General features: G+C 43.1%; 1 protein-coding gene across 4 annotated transcripts in view; it reads right to left on the bottom strand.

The window, feature by feature from the left end:
- Positions 1-6,145: 6,145 nt before the first annotated feature.
- Positions 6,146-18,924, bottom strand: part of LOC139364537 (signal-induced proliferation-associated 1-like protein 2) — a 112,342-nt gene continuing 99,563 nt past the window's right edge. The window contains exons 17-23 of one of the 4 annotated variants that reach the window (XM_071101343.1): positions 17,981-18,221; positions 16,131-16,262; positions 13,786-13,812; positions 11,294-11,356; positions 9,130-9,250; positions 8,126-8,207; positions 6,859-7,566 (exon numbers count right to left, since the gene is read on the bottom strand). In XM_071101343.1, the coding sequence (XP_070957444.1) occupies positions 7,417-7,566; positions 8,126-8,207; positions 9,130-9,250; positions 11,294-11,356; positions 13,786-13,812; positions 16,131-16,262; positions 17,981-18,221 (816 nt within the window). In that variant the 3' untranslated portion in view covers positions 6,859-7,416. Of the gene's footprint in view, positions 7,567-8,125; positions 8,208-9,129; positions 9,251-11,293; positions 11,357-13,785; positions 13,813-16,130; positions 16,263-17,980; positions 18,222-18,924 lie in introns of all 4 variants that reach the window. The other 3 variants (XM_071101345.1, XM_071101344.1, XM_071101346.1) reach the window with 3 other exon arrangements.

The raw sequence follows: 18,924 nt of genomic DNA on the forward strand, positions 1-18,924 counted from the left end.
AAGTAATGTACATATGTCCATATGTAATCAATGAAGAACTCTTCACAACTCTACTGACAGATAGCTTTGGGAATTTTTCATTCAGGGCACCGGACCAAACTGTCAACATGGCTAACCTTGGTAGTAGAGCTGCTGAATTCTCCCTGTAGGACCGTTGGGAGATGTGACTTTGCCTGAACCTTTTCATGAGTCTGGCCTGCCCTAAACCTCTGTTGGCTTTGCGATTTTCTGAGAAGATAAGACATCAACGTTTTTCAATCCTGGTCCTTGTGTACCCGAAAGGTTGCACATTTAACTTGTTCTGTTTTATCCCATTTGAACTGTTCCAACCACTCAACTTATCATCAAGCCCTTGATTAGTTCGGGGGAGAAACAATGTTCCAACTTATTTGAAAGGACTGCGCAGTGAAAAGCAACGTTGATGGAGCCCTAATGATGCTTAGATTAAGCTTCGATACACAGTCGGTCACATACACAGCAATATGCTTCAAATTACCATTGCATTCCCATGATTATTATTAGAAAATGTTCTCATTTTGACCTAAAGCTCACTGCTGAGAATACACTCTGGCCTAGAAAGCCCAAACCTTTGGGGCACCACAGCTGAAACCATTGCACAATTTGCATTTTAACCCCGAGCCATAGAGGTCTCTGATCTTTCTCTACACTTCCTGCTTTCCATTGTGTGTGTAGAACTCAGTGAAAAATACCAATGCATTGATCTTTTTTCCCTCTCTCGCAGCATTTTATCATGAAATCAGGTCATCGAACCTATGAATTATAGATCCCTCTCCATGACAAACTCCGGCACTTACAACATTGCATAGCTTTCTTTTTCCCTTCGGTTGAACGCTTCTGTTCGGGATTTAGCGTGCCTTGTGCTTTGCAAGCATCTTTGTAAAGTGTTGTTCCATTAAGTCAACTCTTCGTTCAAAACATGGGATCATTGGGAAGGATGGGACACAGCATCTTCTCATTTCGTGTCACACTTCTCGGGTCGGGGCTCTCATTCTAAAAGCACTTTGTCATGCGGCAGGTGCTCTATCCGTTTCCCACGCAACCACCAAAGTGCTCAAAAATACTCTGATCGGCTCCACTGAGGAGAACGCTGGGGTTTTGAAATGGAAGGTGAAACATGAGCTAGAGTAAAGGGGGTGACAATGGAGCTCCATTCAATATTCAGCACTCCATCCATCCAATTTTTCTTCCATTGATCTTTAAAAAAAAGCTAACTTCGAACTCTTCCACTGGCCCATTTGTCTTCCCCTACTTGCAGGATGCCTCTCCTGTTTGATCGCTCTTCTCCTCCTGTCCTTCTGTTTCTCTCGGGCCCTGATTTTTTAAAACTCTCTTTTTCATCTCCAACCAAACCTTGCTACTCCTCCTGGACTTCAACGACGTGCATGCGTGTGTCTGCTCCCAATTGCATGTGTGAGTGGGTGTGTGTCTCTCTCGGTTCCTCCACTTTTTACATATGTGGTCAAACCATATGACAGAGAAGATGGCACCAAAGAACACTGCTGAGGTTTTACATTCTGCCAACCAATTGTGTAATTTTGTTATTTTTTGTGTGTTTTGTGTAACTTATTATTTTTTTTACTTATTGTGTACATAATGTTGCTGCTATTGTCTCTTATGATCGAAAATAACTTCTGGATAACAGAAAAGCGATTACTCACCGCGGACTGGAATAAACTTTTTCCTTTAATGAATCCGACGAGAAGGATATCCTGCTTTTTCCGGAACAGGCCCAGATCCACGCCTTTTGCATGAAGAAAAGACGCCAGAAAAGAGGATGCAGATCAGGCATCCTTCTGAGAATCCAGAGGTGAGCGAGCAAACTCCCATTCTCCTTGCTAACATGCAATCGTTGGAAAATAAAATTGATGACCTACTATTAAGATGATCCTACCAACGGGACATTAAAAACTGTAACATCTTATGTTTCACCGAGACGTGGCTGAATGAAGGAATTGACAATATAGAGCTGGCGGGATATTCCATGCACCGGCAGAACAGAGACACTACCTCTGGTAAGACGAGGGGTGGGGGTGTGTGTCTTTTTGTCAATAACAGCTGGTGCGCGATGTCTAATATTAAAGAAGTCTTGAGGTATTGCTCGCCTGAGGTAGAGTACTTTATGATAAGCTGTCGACCACACTATCTACCAAGAGAGTTATCATCTGTATTATTCGTAGCCGTCTATTTACCACCACAAAGCAAAGCTGGCACTAAGACCGCTCACAACCAACTCATTAAGGCCATAAGCAAAGACGAAAATGCTCACCTAGAAGCGGCGCTCCTAGTGGCCGGGGACTTTAGGCAAACTTAAATCAGTTTTAACACATTTTTACCAGCATGTCATGTGCAACCAGGGGGAAAAAAATCCTAGACCACCTTTACTCCACACACAGAGATGCATACAAAGCTCTTCTCCGCCCTCCATTTGGCAAATCTGACCATAATTCTATCCTCCTGATTCCTGCTTACAAGCAAAAACAAAATCAGGAAGTACCAGTGACTCGCTCAATACGGAAGTGGTCAGATGACATGGATGCTACACTACAGGACTGTTTTGATAGCACAGACTGGAATATGCTCTGGGATTCATCCAATGGCATTGAGGAATACCTCAGTCATCGGCTTCATCAATAAGTGCATCGATGACGTCGTCCCCACAGTGACTGTACGTACATATCCCAACCAGAAGCCATGGATTACAGACAACATCCGCATCAAGCTAAAGGCTGGAGTGGGACACTAATCCAGACGCTTATAAGAAATCCTGCTATGTCCTCAGACGAACCATCAAACAACAAAGCGTCAATACAGGATTAAGATTGAATCCTCCTACACCGGCTCTGATGCTCGTCGGATGTGGCAGGGCTTGAAAACTATTACAGACTACAAAGGGAAACCCAGACACGAGCTGCCCAGTGACGCGAGCCTACCAGATGAGCTAAATGCATTTTATGCTCGCTTCGAGGCAAACAACACTGAAGCATGCACGAGAGCACCAGCTGTTCTGGATGACTGTGTGATACCGCTCTCGGCAGCCGATGTGAACAAAACTTTCAAACAGATCAACAATCACAAATCCGCTGCGCCAGACGGATTACCAGGACGTGTACTCAAAGCATGCGCAAACCAACTGTCAAGTGTCTTCACTGACATTTTCAACCTCTCCCTAACCGAGTCTGTTATACCTACATGTTTCAAGCAGACCACCATAGTCCCTGTGCCCAAGGAAGTGAAGGTAATCTGCCTAAATGAAGTGCTTTGAAAGGCTGGGCATGGCTCACATCAACAGCATTCTCCCGGACACCATAGATCCTCTCCAATTTGCACACCGCCCCAACAGATCCACAGATGACACAATCTCAATCGCACTCCACACTGCCCTTTCTCACCTGGACAAAAGGAACACCTATGTGAGAATGCTGTTCATTGACTACAGCTCAGCGTTCAACACCATAGTGCCCACGAAGCTCATCACTAAGCTAAGGACTCTGGGACTAAACACTTCCCTCTGTAACTGGATCCTGGACTTTCTGACGGGCCACCCCCAGGTTGTAAGAGTAGGCAACAACACATCTGCCACGCTGATCCTTGACACTGGGGCCCCACAGGGGTGTGTACTTAGTCCCTTCCTGTATTCCCTGTTCACCCACGACTGCGTGGCCAAACACGACTCCAACACCATCATTAAGTTTGCTGACGACACAACCATGACCGACAACGGTGAGACGGCCTATAGGGAGGAGGTCAGAGAACTGGCAGTCTGGTGCCAGGACAACAACCTTCCCCTCAATGTGAGCAAGGCAAAGGAGCTGATCGTGGACTACAGGAAAAGGCAGGCTGGACAGGCCCTCATTAACATCGACAGGGTTGTAGTGGAGCGGGTTGATAGTTTCAAGTTCCTTGGTGTCCGCATCACCATCAAACTATCATGGTCCAAACATACCAAGACAGTCGTGAAGAGGGCACGCCAAAAACGTTTCCCCCTCGGGAGACTGAAAAGATTTGGCATTGGTCCCCAGATCCTCAGCAGGTTCTACAGCTGCACCATCGAGAGCATCCTGACTGCATCACCGCTTGGTATGGCAACTGCTCGACATCTGACTGTAAGGCGCTACAGAGGGTAGTGCAAATGGCCCAGTACATCACTGGGGCCAACCTACCTGCCATCCAGGACCTAAATAATAGGTGGTGTCAGAGGAAAGCCCATAAAATTGACTCCAGTCACCCAAGTTATAGACTGTTTTCTCTGCCACCGCATGGCAAGCGGTACCGGAGCGCCAAGTCTAGGACCAAAAGGCTACTCAACAGCTTCTGCCCCCAAGCCATTGGACTGCTGAACAATTTATGAAAATCATCACCGGACAATTAACATTGACCCCCCCCCCCCTTGTACACTGCTGCTTGTTACCTATGCATAGTCACTTCCCCCCACCTACATGTACAGATTACCTCAACTAGCCTGTACCCCCGCACACTGACTCGGTACCGGTGCCCCCTGTATATAGCCTCGTTATTATTCTTATTGTTACTTTTTATTTTGGCCTACTTAGTAAATATTTTCTTCTTCTTGAACTGCACTGTTGGTTAAGGGCTTGTAAGTAAGCATTTCACTGTAAAGTCTACACTTCTATTCGGCACGTGGCAAATAAAGTTTGATTTGATGTGGAGAGAGGTGAGGTAATGGGACCTAAATTAGGTGGCTGGGTGCTGCAGGAGAGGCATCTGGGACATAGGCCTACTGTTGTAGACAGGCTGGGCTGATATCTGTACAGACTTCCCCACCGTACCACAGGATATTGTCCCTAAGGGATGGGAATGTTCTCGATCTGCCATACATAATGGCTCATCTGTTGGACACAATGAGAGTATGTTGCCTTAGTTGGACATGATAGGGATCCACCCCTTTTGAAAATGTTCACCAAAATGACATACCCAAATCTAACTGCTCAGGACCTGAAGCAAGGACATGCAAATTCTTGATAACATTTGAGAGGAAACACTTTGAAGTTTGTGGAAATGTGAAATGAATGTAGGAGAATATAACATAGATCTGGTAAAAGATAATACAACATAATATTTTTTTTGTACCATCTTTGAAATGCAAGAGAAAGGCCATAATTTATTATTCCAGCCCAGGTGCAATTTAGATGTTGGCCACTAGATGGCAGCAGTATGTGCAAAGTTTTAGACTGGTCCAAAGAACTGTTCAGAATGTTGTATCAAGGCTGCCCAAATGTGCCTAATTGGTTTATTAATAATTTTTCAAACAATAGAATGGTATTCTTTCACTGTAATAGCTACTGTAAATTGGACAGTGCAGTTAGATTAATAATTTAAGCTTTCTACCAATATCCGATACGTCTATGTCCTGGGAAATTGTTTCCAGAATCTATTCAAGGTTTTCATAAGAGACTAGTCCAATATGTTAAGTCTAGTCCGATTACTATCGTGTGAATTCTCCAGTACAAGACACAAGTTTGACAGCTATTTGCACTGAGCAAAATTTCACTTGTGTCACCTTGCCATAAGAGCTGATAGCCCTACTCCCCAGAGACCTCTGAGCCAAATACTTTACAGTACCATCATTTTGGGGCAAATATATATTTTTTTATTCGTTTAATATGGCTCCAGGATCCAGATCTGAAAATTCTATTGCGAAAGTATTATAATGATATTTCTTCCAATCCATGAATAATTCAAAAGGTTTATCTAGGTGATGCTTGTGGACACTGCCGGCCCATCTGGATCTAACAAGATTTGATGATCGTGTGCTACACTCCAGAATACCTGTTTCCAGCCAGCCAGGCATCACTTTTGCTAGATCCTTTGGAGAGAGGAGCTGTTTTGAATAATGGCCTGACCTATAAAAAAGGAAGGCACTGTGCGGATTCCCAATTGTGCCGAAGATATGATCCCTGTACAAGTGTTACCCATAATTCAATACTCTAAACGACTGCATGCCACTTATCAAACAGTGTGTAGCACTGATTATAGTCAGGGGCATACTATAGGATGTCTGTTTAAGACATAATTTGTCTGCAAAACAACACGAAAACATTACCAAAAAAAATACCTTAATACTCACAAACGTTGTCGCTGGAATTAAATGTCACTGTTGAGTCCATTTTGTTTTTCCAACATCCTACATTTATTAAAAAAGCAAACCTTTTGTCCCATCTTTAACAAAACATCTTACAAAGAAAGAAAGTCTTACAAAACAACAGGCTGTATTCTAGCAGCATCCAAACGTTGGGCTTCCCAGAAATAACCCTTTATAAGTCTATAGTATTTATATCTCATCTCTTGCCAACTATACAGACGACATTGCCAATAAGGAGCCATTAATTGTTTTAGTGCAGAAAGGATCAAAATACTCAATATTAAAATAAACAATTTGGAGGGTAAATTTAAATAAAGAGTGTTAAATACAAGACACTTTCTCTAAAGTACTGTACAAATAACATCAAACACACTTTGGCATTGAAAATACATAATTCGTACACTTGGTGGTACCTTATGTACCTGCAAGTGTTCAGGATCGACTGCATAAGAATACTTTTCTCTGTGGCAAAAAGAAAAAGGTCATAAATCATGGTAGACATCATTAGTGAGAGTGGTGGACAAGGCGTGGGGTTGGAAAAGGATGAGGGACTACAACAACAGAAAAGACTACAGTATCCATACACCACTGGTTAAAGTCAGGCACGTTTTTGTTCCTGCAAAATAAACACTTCCAAGTAATCCAATACAACCGCAAATTCGACAACACCACAATCAGTGCTAACCATTAATAACAGTTTTGTGACTATCACCATATTTATTGCTAGGACAATTTCATTTTTTTGTTCAAAAGTGGAGTATTTACAAAACTTATACAAGAACCTTGTAACACCTTAGTTATTTCCTGGTTATTATATAATGCATTAAAAGTCAAGGTAAAGTTGAGTACATTTATTTGGGTGAACTTGTTTTCATTGTTGTTTACTGAGGGAACCGATAAGTTTACACTTGCCTTATTCGACAAAAGAATATAGATTTCACATAAGTTACATTCATTTGTTTTTTTTTATTCACATGTTCCTTCCTATAACCAAATATCCAAAAAACATGAGATCTGAAGCATTCTTCCCTTCCCCCCCTTTATTTTAACCTTCTATAAATGTATCCCTTTAACCTCCCCTGTCCCCTTGGTATATTTACAGTAATTCATGTTGTTGTTTTGATTACAAAACAATGCTACTAGCATTAGCACGCTAACTCACAACTTCTCGCACTCACGCGATGGCTATTCACTTTGAATCACTGTAGACATCGTCCCTCTTGACATGCCACTGGCTCAGATAATGTGGAGTTAACGGCCATGTTGCAGTGTGTGTCAGTGTTTTTTTTTGTTGCTCAGGGCTTCTTGTTGTCGACCGAGTTTAGGAACCATTCGCTGAACCTCCTGAGCTGGCCGGCTGCCGTTTGGCTCTCCTCGTGGAGACGCATGTTGTCCTGACGCAAGTGCTGGACCTGCTCCTGCAACATGGCCTTGTCCTCTTGCTCCTGTGGAGAGGGAACACACACACACACACACACACACAGGTTATTACGCAACCTGGCATGATGACATTAGCTATACATATGATCACCATTTGGCACAGTAGACCAGATTTGGCTTCATTGTGACATAAGTGTCTGGTTGTACACTGGTTTTCTGAATGAGAATACAAAATATAACCAGATTACAAGCAACTGGTCTCTGTTATAGCCAGGTAAAGATGCATATTATATGACGACGTCACCACATCATGGGAAAGCAAATCATATTCTTGCTGTTTATCTGGTCAGTCCTTTTACAATCAATATTCCACCTGACTATGACAACTGGTTATCGCTGGGGTTGTATGATTTACAACACACACCAACAGAGAAGGGTACATTTTAAAACCACAGCTAGTTGTACAGACCATTTTAGTGTATCATGGTAGTATACTGATTCACGTGTTAGCTGCACATCCCTTTGGATGAAAGTAATCAGCTAAATGACCGTGTTATTATTGTTATACATGCTAAGCGATTCACTGGACACATTGCTGATGTGCTTTGAGGGAGTTGACTATACCTTTCGCAGGTCGAACTGAAGCTGTCTGAGGATCTCTTCCAGTTGGATGACTTTGCCAGTGAGCAGAGCAGGAGAACCATCCCTATAAAGAGACAGCGAGACAGGCTTCTTCATGTTTTGCGAGTCTATAGAGCAGTCTATAGAATTTGACCTCTTTGTTATGTCTGTCTTTATTGGTATATGCTTTTATACAGCATCGATTACACCACACACTTGAAGTGGAGTATAACTACCGACAAAAAACGGCATTGTTTACTAGCTAACTTCAGGTGTGACCAGGTCACTGACTTAAAACATATTTAAGTGAATAGTGTTGTAGGTCCACACTCAAGGTCATTTATGTGAAGTGAAAGTCATTTATGAAAATGTTTACATAGTTATTAACCTTTTCTGGTTAACAATTAAGCACCTTGCTGTGATTGTTTTCAATTAAAATAGTCAAAAATAAACAAAAATAGCTTCTTAGCAAAGAGCCATTTTTCCAAGAAGGACTGCTAGGAGTGTCTGGGAGGGGTCTGAGTGGGGAGGAGAACATTGAAAACTAGCTGATATTGGCAGAGAGGTCTGGAACTCTTTCTTATTGGTCTATTAGCTCATTTGTGTTGACACCAGGCAGGCCAAAACTCCATCCCACCAAAACAGGCAGAAATTTTAGGCAGTCTTTCAAAAAGCTCTTACACTAGAAAGGCATTATCATATTTTTCACAATTTCACAGTATTACTCCAACCACAATGTGATTTTTTTTTAACACACACACACACAGAGAGAAGGAAAAATCACATTTTTGACTACACTGGGCCTGTAATCAGAAACTTTTGATCATAAAAGTGATTCCTTTAGAGGAGGATGAACAATATTTCGGCATTCATGCTATTGTCAGTGCATTCAGTCAGCAAGTAGTGTTAAACATGCGCATATGTAAGACCTTCAATAACTAAATCCCTTCTCTACTAAGTCAAGCTCCTTTAACTGCCTGCCCCACCCAAAGGCGCAGTACACCTACCCTGCCTCCAGAGCGGCAGCCTCCGACGCAGCCACCCTCCGACTCAGCTCACGGGACAGCTCCATGGCCTGCTGGGCCTGCTCCACGTCCAACATGGAGCAGAGTGAACCCTGGTCCGCTGCTAAAGAAAACACACACACACACACAATACTATTAAAGCCGCAATAGGTAACTTTTTTTGGGGGGGGGGGGGGGGGGGGTAGATCTGTTCTATGTGCTCTATTTCTATGTATCCCTTTCTTACGTTTCGTTTTTTTGCGACCTTTAGTTAGTTTTGCACACCAGCTTCAAATGGCTGAAAATACAGTCAACAAAAACATAAACGCAACATTCAAAAATTTCAAATATTTGACTGAGTTACATTTCATATAAGGAAATCATTAGATTTTTTATTATTATTATTATTATTATGTCCTAATCTATAGATTTCACAGACACACAAAAAAAGGCATAGGCGTGGATCAGAAAAGTCAATATCTGGTGTGACCACCATTTGCCTCATGCAGTATGACACATCTCCTTCGCATAGAGTTAATCTGGCTGTTGATTGTGGCCTGTGGAATGTTGTCCCACCCCCTTCAATGGTTGCGTGAAGTTGCTGGATATTGCCGGGAACTGGAACACGTGGTCGTACACGTGGATCCCGAGCATCCCATACATGTCTGGTGAGTATGCAAGCCATGAAAGAACTGGGACATTTTCAGCTTCCAGGAATTGTGTACAGATCCGATGACATTGGGCCGTGCATTATCTCGCTGAAACAGCAGGTGATGGTGGAGGATGAATGGCACGACAATGGGCCTCAGGATCTCGTAAAGGTATCTCAGTGCATTCAATTGGCCATTGATAAAATGCTTTTGCGTTGGTTGTCCGTAGCTTATGCCTGCCCATACCATAACCCCACTGCCACCATGGGGCACTCTGTTCACAACGTTGATATCAGCAAACCGCTTGCCCACACAACGCCATACAAATGGTCTGCGGTTGTGAGGCTGGTTGGACGTATTACCAAGTTCTCTAAGACGCCGTTGGAGGCGGCTTATGGTAGAGAAATTAACATTCTATTCTCTGATAACACCTCTGGTATACATTCCTGAAGTTAGCATGCCAATTGCATGGTCCCTCAAAACTTGAGACATCTGTGGCATTGTGTTGTGTAATTTTAGAGTGCCATTTTATTGACACCATCATAAGGTGCACCTGTGTAATGATCATGCTGTCTAATCAGCTTCTTGATATGCCACACCTATCAGGTGGATTTATTATCTTGGCAAATGAGAAATGCTCACTAACATGGATGTAAACACATCTTTGCACAAAATTTGAGAGAAATAAATGTTTTGTCCATATGGAACATTTCTGGGATCTTTTATTTCAGCTCATGAAACATGGGACCAAGACTTTACATTTTTGTTCAGTGTACAATGTTTTTGGTTATGGAATATACATTTCACAGCAGTTTAGATGGTACATTGATTCTCTACACTACACTTGCTTGTTTTGTCACAAACTGAAATTTGTCAAATTATTAGAATTTTAGCAACCGGGAAATGGCGGAGAGATTTCTGCATAGTGTAGCTTTAAATACCATGACACACATCTCAACTTCAATAATGTTCTTAACTGCTGGGAAATGCCAGATTAGAAGAGGAGAGCAGTTTAATCAGGCGTGTTAGTGCAAGGCTGGAACAAAAGTTAGCAGGAGAAAACATCACAACAGAAGAAGTGGTTGAGGTAACACTAGGCAGAGGCACTAGGCAGAGGCACCAGGCAGAGGCACCAGGCAGAGGCACCAGGCAGAGGCACCAGGCAGAGGCACCAGGCAGAGGCACCAGGCAGAGGCACTAGGCAGAGGCACCAGGCAGAGGTACTAGGCAGAGGCACTAGGCAGAGGCACTAGGCAGCTAGAAGGTGGTGATAGATGTACAGTGGTAGTAGTAGCTGCTGTAGTGTTACAGAAATGCTCGTAAAAACCCTCATTTGATTTGGTTTCAACACTAAATAAATTTGTAGCAGTTGTGGAGGTCCCATAGTAGTAATAGCAAAAGCACCAACGGCAGTAAAGGTGAAAGAAGCTTTAATGACAGTAACTAACTAGTGGTAGTAAAAGTCAAGGAATTCCAGTGAAGAATAGAGTGCCTCGCGGAGCAAAATGTCATGTCACCTAGTGAGTCTTTCGGACAGTCTTTATCACACAGACGACTGGTATCCTTGTCGAGCTGCAGACCTGAAAACAGGAGACAGCACATCCCTCAGGTACAGTTCAGTTACCCACACTGTGTACGTTCAGTGCAAATTAACCTACAGTAGCGCTTAAATGCTCCAAAAGCAATGTTCTAAGGAAAGGCACATTCTGGTGCAGCCCTTTTAAGCAGTCCAATCTTGCAACCATGAAGGTGGAGAGCGTGACTAATAGGGAGTGATGTAGAGTAGAATGGATCCTGTGGAGGTGCTATGGTTAGCTCCCATCCCTAAGCCTTTGCCAGAGTCTATCCTAAAAGCAACAATTATGGAGCTACTTTCTAATTTTCGCTATTTTTGCATATTTTTTTTTATACTGAACATTATCAGATCTTCAACAAAACCTAATATTAGATAAAGGTTTAAGATCTGATAACATTCAGTATCAACAATGTGCAAAAATAGAGAAAATGAGTAAGGGGGAAAATACTTTTCACAGCACTGTATTTCCCACCTGGATCCACTCTCTCGGGGGGGTGAAGAGGGCACGAGCAGGCTGCGGGTTAAATATGAGAGCAAACTGGATTTCACACAGTTAAGGCCCCACTCACAGTATAATACACAGTGCCTTCGGACTGTATTCAGACCCCTTGACCGTTTCCACATTTTGTTACGTTACAGTCTTTTAAAATTGATTTTTTCTTAAATGTACAAAAACTCAGCAATCTACACACAATACCCCACAATGACAAAGTGAAAACATCTTGAGACATTTTTTTTTACAAATGTATACAAAATAAAAAAAACAGAAATACCTTATTTGCATAAGTATTTAGACTCTTTGCCATGAGACTCGAAATTGAGCTCAGTTGCATCCCGTTTCCATTGATCATCCTTGAGATGTTTCTATAACTTGATTGGAGTCTACCTGTGGTAAATTCCATTGATTGGACATGATTTGGAAAGGCACACACCTGTCTATATAAGGTCCCACAGTTGACAGTGCATGGCAGAGAAAAAAACCAAGCCATGAGGTCGAAATAATTATCCGTAGAGCTCCAAGACAGGATTGTGTCGAGGCACAGATCTGGGGAAGGATACAAAAAACATTTCTGCAGCATTGAAGAACACAGTGGCCTCCATCATTCTTAAAATGGAAGAAGTTTGGAATCACCAAGACTATCCTTAGAGCTGGCCGCCCAGTTAAACTGAGCAATCGGGGGAAAAGGGCCTGGGTCAGGGATGTGATCAAGAACCCGACAGGTCACTCTGACAAAGCTCTTCTGTGGAGATTGGAGAACCTTCCAGAAGGACAACCATCTCTGCAGTACTCCACCAATCAGGCCTTTACAGTAGAGTGGCCAGACGGAAGCCACTCCTCAGTTAAAGGCACATGATACCCTGCTTGGAGTTTGCCAAAAGGCACCTAATGGACTCTCAGACCATGAGAAACAAGATTCTCTGGTCTGATGAAACCAAGATTGAACTCTTTGGCCTGAATGCCAAGCGTCACCTCTGGAAGAAACCTGGCACCATCCCTATGGTGAAGCATGGTGGTGGCTGCATCATGCTGTGGTGGTGTTTTTCAGCATCAGGGACTGGGAGACTAGTTGGGATCGAGGGAAAGATGAACGGAGCAAAGTACAGAGAGAGCCTTGATGAAAACCTGCTCCAGAGCGCTCAGGACCTCAGACTGGGGCGGAGGTTCACCTTTCAACAGGACAATGACCCTATGCACACAGCCAAGACAACACCGGAGTGATTCCAGGACAAGTCTCCGCATGTCCTTGAGTGGCCCAACCAGAGCCCGACTTGAACCCGATCGAACATCTCTGGAGAGACCTGAAAATAGCTGTGCAGCAACGCTCCCTATCCAACCTGACAGAGCTTGAGAGGATCTGCAAAGAAGAATGATAGAACCTCGCCAAATACAGGTGTGACAAGATTGTAGCATTTTATCGAAGAAAACTCAAGGCTGTAACTGCTGCCAAAGGTGGTTCAACAATATACTGAGTAATAGGTCTGAATACTTATGTAAATGTGATTTAATTGTTTTTATTAATTATTTTAATAAATTTGCAAAAATGTCTAAACCTGCTTTTGCTTTGTCATTATGTGGTATTGTGTGTAGATTGATGAGGGGAAAAAAACTGTTTAATAAATTCATGCTGTAACCTAACAAAATTTGTAAAAAGTCAAGGGGTCTGAATATTTTCCGAAGGCATTATAAGCCAGTGATTCTCAACTCCAGCTGTAAAGACCCACATGACTGCACATTTTTGTTCTAGCCCACCAAAACTAACACACTCGATTCAACTAGTCAACAACTCAAACAGCCCGTGGCTAAGTTGAATCAAGTGCATTAGCACTGGGCTAGAACAATAAAGCGCAAGTCAGATGGGTTGTCGGGTGGAGAAACACTAGAAGCCAGTACCCTTCCTTAGTAACTGACATGGCACAGCACACTATTGTTACCTTCCAGATAGAGAGCATAGGACAATTCTGGATAGGGAAGAAGACAAGAAAAAACAGACTAAGCATGTGAGAAGTCAGAATAGCCTAGCAGATGTCCAAGTGGGCATCACATATCAATTTAGAAAGCCGGGGAAAGTGAGGTTGGGGAAAGTGAGGTTAAGTTTCTTGCGAAAGGGCAGCACCAACCATCCCCCACCTGCATCTGTCTTCTCAATATTTGGATGGCGTTGAGAGGTGACGTGGATTTGGAATGTGGTATTTGATGACAGAAAGGAGGGAGAAAGGGAAAGGGATGGGAGCTGTTCTCACTAAGATTATTCCCGCTAAAGGAGTGAGAAGAGGGGAGAGAGAAAAAGGGAATTGCGAGAGAGGGGTAAAGAGCGAGAGGGACGAGAGATGAAAGTGGTTCTCACTAAAGATAAGTGTCTCACCGAAGGTGCTTCTGAGAGCCAAGCGAGAGACTGACGCTTTGAAAACCACCCATAATTACACGTCCCTCTTTCTTCCTTTTAACAGTCACTCCGTTCTAATTGAGTCTCAACATTGACTGAAGTAAATCACAGGTGAAGTGATTATCATAGTGGAAAACAAAGAACACAAAATAGGGAAAGGGGGAAAGTAAAAGAGAGAGATCTAGAACAGAGCCAGGTATTCCTTTTCCTTAAAAAGACTAGCCTATAGCGAGTTGGAAACAACTAAAACACCCCATGACATTCTCTCTGTAATGTTCAATATGGAAGACAAACAGTCCAAGATAAATCTCGAGGTTAAGTTTATCATTGATAAATATGATTACAACTGAGGAATGAGATGCACAAGGAGAGAGGAATGTCTGTGTTGTGTCTGCTCCGCTGCACTCTTGACTGTGAACCATTTGTCCTGTTCTAGTATGCGTAGGTCTACGGTAACATAAATAATGCTTGCTTGTTGCTACTAATGCTCACCCTACCCCTTTCCCCCAGCATGCTAATGAGGGCTAGCATGCTAGAGTCTCTGCGCGCTTAGCAACACTGCCTTGAGAGCACACAGCGAGCGACACGAAACAAAACAAGCCAATTAAACGACACGGCATAATAACGCCAGGGTCAACACTACCACGACTCTCCAAGACAATGAGTTCCCCCTCTTTTCTCTGGTGTTGACTTCTACACAAATCGAAGGCTGCTGTGCAGCCCGATGCTAATCCATGTCCCCGGCCCCGCCCCTCGTTGCTCAGGGTGAAAAAAACGTGGTCAACGGGTCCAAACTATCCAGTCTATAAACATCTGTTGGTCATGAAGGAAGCAGAAGCCATTTGCAGGAAAAAACAACATTGTGAGTACATCACCCTGTAATTCCAGATGACCAGAAACACAGTTGGACGAGGTAGCTAGGCTATAATTGCCAGAGAAAGTGTGCAAGCAAGAGGTGCAATTACGGCGCGAATTGGCAAAATGGTTCCTTGCTGTGCGCTCCATTGTCATAAAGCTTCGTTTCTCAAGTCCCCAAATACTCTCTCTCTCCTTCCACTTCCTGCTAATTAGCACCTCGAGGTAGACACAGACAATGGGAGAGACTGAGGATTTTGACTGGGTCAAGATGATATTGGGGGTCAATTTGAATTCATGTCAAGTCGCTTCAGCAAATGAATTTGGCAGACTTGAATTGGATGACGGACATTGAAATCCCATCTGAACATTAAGAGAAAAGAAAAACAACTTTTATAATGGTCTTTTCGCACTTTGAATGTCACGCCAAAATTAGATACCTAAATTGACCAGAGTGGATTTAGACACTGAATAAAGGCCAGGAATTGTTGGCAGCAGCTAATGGGGATCCATAATAAATACAAATACTGAGTGAACAAAAGGGTAACAGTTCAAGCGCTGAAAGCCTGATGAGAACTGGGGACAAAAGATTTGACAGCTTTTGACAGTATGACACCTGACAGGAAGAACCTTGGTAGCAGCAAATGTTAAATCAGGTACCACTTACACCTAGCTAACATTTCTGCATTCCCAGAACATTTCTGCTAGGTAGGGAGATAACGTTTATGGTCGGTCAGAGGATAACATTCCCATAACCTTTGTTGGTCCAGCTTTTAAGTGCTTTAAGAAAGTCTGTCCAAAGGGATATTTTCCTTTTGACATCGTCCAAACGTATCATTTCCTAACAAATGTGAAGATTCCCCTTCTGATGTTCTCACATCAAAACCAAATGGGTACCTGACAAAAAAAAAGCCCATACTGTTCTAGGCCACGTTAATTGTTAGCTGGGTAAAGCTTTTGGGGGCATCAAAAGGTCAAACAGTGAATAAGTACTCAGTTTTGTTTAACGATGATGACGAATCTAGACGTTGTCCTTACCTTCAAAAGCCCTTGCGGCATCAACAAGATGGGACCAGTCCAGGCCAGACACTGCTTCCGGGAGAGGCATCAGACTGCCATCAGCCATTTTGCAGCGGTCGGCCAGGGAGCTGTCAGAGAACCACAGCTCATCTGTAGAGATGAGACATTTCGGTTTAGATAAGTGACTGACAAGCTCACCGATTTGGTTCTCTCTCCCTCTCCCTTCTGTCTACCGATAATTAGACATCAGTGCTCATCCATTCTCCACAGGAACACCTGCTCCTATATTAAGCCCAAACTGCTTGCAGATTTCCGAAGTCATTTCAGGGTTTTAGGTTTCAAAGTCAGTAAAAACACAAGTAGAGTTTAAATAAGATGATACTCTTAACGAATGAAAGACAGGCACTTTCCACCAAAGCGTAAGACAAACATCACAGAGTTATCCATACGACTTGTATCACCTTAACAGACATTTTTAGAGACATCTGGAATTCCCCTTGAAGTAAATACAATTCAGCCTTTTCAATTTGCACCAAATTGACTGTGCGAGACAAACCCCCAACCAAAATGTGTAAAAAAAAAAGCTAAACAATTACACTCTCAAAGTGCACTTCTGCTTGGAAAACTGCCAAGAACATGGTTACTTTTTTAAAACCCCAATGTCAGTCTGTTGAAAGCTGATCAGAGGACGGAGACGAAGGGGGATCTTCCCCCCGTCAGACAGACAATTCACCTGCATCTAGGGGACATCCACAGGGGTCAGCTTTGGAGAACATACTCACACAAACCTTGGCATACAAATGTGTGACAGCAGCCCCCCACACCCCCATAGAGTTAAGGTGATCTGAATAAGACACAGCAATTACATATCCACACACACAACCTCCACCCTCCAAGGTGTGTGTGTGTGTGTGTGGGGGGGGGGGGGGTATTCAGCCCCTGTGTGTCATTGCGAAATACAACAAGTGGTTAGAATGTTTCAACAAAGAACGCAAGGACAGACAGTGAAAGGGTTAATATCTTGCATACTCAATGAGCACATACTGGGATGTTTTTCCCAGTGGAAAATATACAATATCTTGCTGTGTTTCTTATGAACAGAGTAAACTTTAAAAAAAATAGGTTTGCACAAGACAGATGGGAAATTGAAAGTGGCATATGCTGTAGCTATTACAATGGGTCTAGTTCAGCTTCAAGTTCAGCTTCAGACTGGCAAGGGCGTTTGCATTTAATTGACCACAATGAGCTCGCAGCTAGATATTTTTTATTTCTATGGCCTTAATTTGAAAATCAAAATGGCTGCCACTTTGTTTACTATAAAGCTGAGGAATGAGTCTGGAGAAATATAAAAGTGGCTGTAAATATCACAGAGTAGGCCTTTAAGTGCTTTTCAGGAGTAGGTGAATGCAGCTGTCCACTGTCCATATAATGCGTTTGTCCATTTGCCCTGTTTGCGTTCCATCTTTGGCAGATACATTAATGATTTCGTAACATGTGTTCCATTCCTAAATGAATGTCTGAATCAATGAAATGTACTCCAGGGTTTCCCTAATACATAATCAAATGTAGGGCAAATGTGGTACTTTTACACTGACTATACAGTTTGGACATATTTAGATTTTCAGGTAAAAGGGGCCTTGACGGTATTAGCGGTATTAGCTGAATATGGTGAGTTCGAGCCGGGATGGAAGAATATATATACATCCTGTAGCTCTCTAGGTGAAAAGTTGGCCATCCCTATTACCTCTCAACCACAGATATAGATTAAAGTATATATTATCTGTTCTATTAGATTCTGTTTTCACAACTGACAAGAACTAGCTAGAGAGAGACTACGCCACCCCTACCCTAAACGGGCAGACACTCACTCTTGTGTAGCGGCGCCCCATGGCTGTGGCCGAGGTTCACGCGAGGTGGCAGGGTGCTGTGGTGTGGCTCAGTGGGGGTGCTGAACAGGATATCGTTGGGTAGGGCCTGGTCCAGGAGAGAGCTCCGAGAGCTGACCAGGGACAGGTTTTTCCTGTAGCTGCTGCACAGGCTCTCATCCGACAGGGTCCGGTACAGGGACCTCCGTGGGGACATGGGGAGGCCGCCAGGACCAGTCAGACTCTGCGGGAAGGGATGGAGAAAATGAGGGAGGGAAAAAGGGTGACTGAAAATCCTGAGACATTTTACATCTTGGAGGGCTGCACCACGGAAGAGGTGATTCAAGCTCCAACTGGTTGTGCTAAACTAGGAAAAAAAACTGCCTGAATCTTCCACAAAATTGGCAAAACAGTAACTTCGGTCTACCACAGTGCCAAAAATGAGAGCCGATAATTTCCCCTCAATTTTCTGACGATAGCTTCCCTGCGCATAGTAGTTAGTATCAATGCAGGGCATCAGATAATAATGAAAGACTTGCATCTTCCATTTATTACAGGAGGGTATGTCAAGACTATTGACTATTATGTTGCTGGCAGCCATTTTCCTGTGATGTATTTTCAATCAGTGAACAAAGAGGACTGAAGAGCAGCTTGCTAGCTCCCAGATCAAATCCATTTGTATCAACCCCTTCCCATTCTACCTCCACCCTTGTTTCCTGGCCACATTGTCTTCTTCTAATTACCCAAGAGCCTTTACATCAAGTGGTGGTTTTTTTTCTGACGCTAGGCCAGTGGTATTGAACGATAGATGTCTAAATTAACCTTTCGACAGGCGGAGGGAAGCTGTGCTAGAAAAAGGTTAGCCCAAGTCTGGCACCTTATAATCCCCCTTGGTTTTAATTTCAGTTCATTTGAAAACGGCGGCGGCCTTGATTTTTAATATCACA

Source organism: Oncorhynchus clarkii, chromosome 13 (assembly GCF_045791955.1).
Source record: "Oncorhynchus clarkii lewisi isolate Uvic-CL-2024 chromosome 13, UVic_Ocla_1.0, whole genome shotgun sequence".
NCBI classification, from domain to species: domain Eukaryota; kingdom Metazoa; phylum Chordata; class Actinopteri; order Salmoniformes; family Salmonidae; genus Oncorhynchus; species Oncorhynchus clarkii.